Source organism: Entamoeba dispar, genomic scaffold (genome assembly GCF_000209125.1).
Source record: "Entamoeba dispar SAW760 scf_1105229461603 genomic scaffold, whole genome shotgun sequence".
Lineage (NCBI taxonomy): Eukaryota > Evosea > Mastigamoebida > Endamoebidae > Entamoeba > Entamoeba dispar.
Window position 1 is genome coordinate 5486 of NW_001854775.1, and position 3330 is coordinate 8815.

Sequence of the window (3330 nt, forward strand, 5' to 3'; positions counted from 1 at the left end):
AAAAGAATTAAAATTGTAGATAATACAACACATAACTATTTAGTCATTCTATTCATTTATTTTATAACTGAGTAGTTCAAGTATTAATTCTGAATGATTTAGAAATTTACTCAAATTTAATAACACAAAATGGTATGTAAATATGAATTTTGTCATAGTTCAATGTGACTTAATAAAGAAAATTATAACGAAGAACTCTTATTTCTAAGATAAAAAGAATCACAGAAAAGAATGGACTCATTAAACTCATCAATACTTCTAGATGTGAGTGAATTGTTATCTACTATTTCTGCAAATATTTTATTGGATCTTCCAGTATTTTGTGAAGATACAACAGAACCATACTTTAGAGCACCAGCATCATTTCTACCAATTAGAGAACGAAGAGAAGAAACACTTCAAAACAATGTTCCACTTTTACAATTACCTGGATCAATAATAAGAGAAATACTGAGAACACTTGATGCAAAAGATGCAGTGTCATTAGGAAGAAGTTGTAGACAATTACATGGGATTATCTTTGGAATAGAAGGTGAAAAGTATTGGGAAGACAAAATTAAAGAAATTAAACCATCTATTAATCTCTTTCAAAGTAATAAAAAAGCAGCAGAAATATTCAGAAAATGTGCTACAATGAGAAAACATTGGAGACAAATACAATACACACAAAATACAATTGAAGGACATATGAGTTTAATTAAATGTATTGAAATAGAAGAAAAGAAAGGAATATTAGTAACAGGATCAAGTGATAAAAAAGTAAAAGTATGGAAAATTAATGAGAAAACATTAATTAATGAAAAAGTATTCAGTGGACAAAATTGTGGAATTGTAGGATTAACATTAAATAATGATAATATTAGAATTGGATATAAAAATGGAGTTATTAAAGATATAAACATTGTCTCAGGAATTGCAAATGAAGTTGTTACTGGATTTCAAGTTAATGGATTTACTTTTAATGAACAATTAGTTCTTGGATATGAAAGAACTGTAACATTATTAGACCCAAATAAATTAGAAATAATAGGTGAATATCGTCAACATAAAAGACCAATTACATATTCTAAATTATTTAATTCTCAACTTGGAGTATCATCTTCATTTGATAAAACTGTAGAATTTTGGGATATAAGAAATCTAGAACAAACAGCAATTAGATTAAAAGGTCATCATGCAGGTGTAAATCATTTTGATTTTATTGAAGATAAAATAATAACTTGTTCTAATGATAAAAATATAATGGTATGGGATTATAGAAAACCTGAAATTCCTTTAAAAATATTACAAAATCATACAGGTGAAGTAATTTTTATTAAACATGAAAATGATAAAATTATTTCTTCTTCTAAAGATATGACTTTATCTTTAATTGATTCTCAAAATTTTAATCTAATTAATACCATAAATACACATTCTATTGTTTCTTCATTTACTTATGATGATAGATATTTATTTTGTGGATGTTCTTCTGGAGAGTTAATGTTATTTGATTTCTCTTAAAAAATTGTTTTTTTATTTTTATAATTTTGTTTTTAATAACAAATAATTAATTATGAAATGAATTTATAATAACAATGAAAGAAACATAAAATGAGTGTGTTTAATTCTCCACTCTCTTTGGTACTCTTTCCTTATCTTTTTTAACTCCTCTTCTTCGTATTTCTCAATTAGATTTAATTTAAAAAGAAGTATTCCACTGTGGACTTTTCGTTTATAAATATCTTTCTTTTTTCTTAAGTATTTCAGTTGGTTCTTCTTTATTAAATACTCCTTCTTTATATCCTACTTTATGACATTAACTCACATAGTACATCATTCATAAACAAACATAATAGTGCTCTAATTGATAGACTTGATTTAGATACTGTGAATTCATTTCAATTAGAATTAAAGTTCATTTTTGATAAACTAAGAATCAAATATTCGATTCAAAAAGAAACAAAAAAGAAACAAGAAATAATAAATATTCAGATCAATCATCACTAACAATTGTATCCATTTATTGAAAACAATCTGAATATTCTCTTAACTATATTCTATATTTTATTTTAATAAAAGATCGATGAATAAGAATAATATTTAATATGATATCAATTAATGAAAATATAAAATGATATAATTTAACACCATTATCAAATGTAATATCTAATGAATATAAATATAATGAACAATATGTAAAATTCATAAATATTCAATTAAATCATTATAATATCGAAATTAATGACTATTCATCATTTATAACAATGAAATAAATGAAATGACAAATATTTCATTTTCACATTCATGATATCTTTAATTCATTTATCTACAATTTATTAATTATTCAATATTTAAACAATATAAATCTAATGAAAATCACAAAATAATAACAAACACATCAAAATAATACAATAATAATACAATATAATATTGAAAGAAAAGAAGAAGAAGAAAGAATTTAATAATCAAATAACAAAATATTTAAATAAAAAACAAACAAACAAGAGAAAAAGTATTTAATTAAGGGCAACGAAAAAAAAGGAAATAAGAGAAAAATGAAGAGAAAGAATGATATAAAAGAAAAAATTGAAATTAAGAAATAGAAGAAGATGAAAAGAATAAAAGTAGAATGTTGAGAATATAAAAAGAAAGAAGATAAAAAAGAATAATTCAAAATGAGATAATAAAAGATGAAAATAATGATGAAATAAAGGATGCATTTTTTTTTTATTACAGAAATTAGAAATATGAAATAAAAAAGCGTTTAATTTATTGATGCAAATTATTTAACATTATTTTATTTATGCAATTTATTTTATTCATTTTTATTTTTATGATTTTTATTTATATATATAATTTTTTCTCTTTTTTTCTTTTTAGTATATTGATTATTTTAATTTATTATTTATTATTCTTTTATTTATTTTTCTCTGTTCTTTTATTTGTTCTTTCTTATTATATTTATGAAATATTTCATTATTATAAAATAATTTTATTGTTTAATTATTTAAATGATTTATATTAAAATGAATTTATTTTATATTTTATTGTTTTCTTTTATCTTTATTTTATATTTTAATAATTTCTTTAATATCATCATTTTATATTATTATTATCTTTATTCTTTCATATTTTTATTATTTATTATTATTATATTTTTCATTTCTTATTTTATTTTAATTTATTATTAATATTATTTATATTTCTTTTCTTTCTTATTATTATTCTTTATTCTTATTATTTCTTTATTTCTTATTTTTCTATTTTATTTATTTTCATTTTATTCTTATTTTCATTTCTTGTTTTGATTATTTTGATTTGATTTAATTTTAATTTTTAATGTTATTA

The 3330-nt window shown here is 20.3% G+C and overlaps 1 protein-coding gene across 1 annotated transcript, besides 9 other annotated features; it reads left to right on the forward strand.

Moving 5' to 3' along the window:
• Positions 1 to 231: 231 nt before the first annotated feature.
• On the forward strand, positions 232 to 1503 carry EDI_175460 (WD repeat-containing protein, putative; the record flags this gene model as incomplete). The annotated part of the gene is made up of 1 exon (XM_001738651.1): positions 232 to 1503. The coding sequence occupies one exon, from the start codon at positions 232 to 234 to the stop codon at positions 1501 to 1503; it is 1272 nt and encodes a 423-aa protein (XP_001738703.1).
• Positions 1500 to 1575: a sequence feature (AT_rich).
• A 500-nt stretch (positions 1576 to 2075) lies between these two features.
• Positions 2076 to 2177: a microsatellite.
• Positions 2178 to 2312: 135 nt separating this feature from the next.
• Positions 2313 to 2348: a sequence feature (AT_rich).
• A 117-nt stretch (positions 2349 to 2465) lies between these two features.
• Positions 2466 to 2648: a microsatellite.
• Positions 2519 to 2694: a microsatellite.
• A 106-nt stretch (positions 2695 to 2800) lies between these two features.
• Positions 2801 to 2926: a microsatellite.
• A 9-nt stretch (positions 2927 to 2935) lies between these two features.
• Positions 2936 to 3105: a microsatellite.
• Positions 3014 to 3107: a microsatellite.
• A 4-nt stretch (positions 3108 to 3111) lies between these two features.
• Positions 3112 to 3288: a microsatellite.
• Between the last annotated feature and the right edge of the window lie 42 nt (positions 3289 to 3330).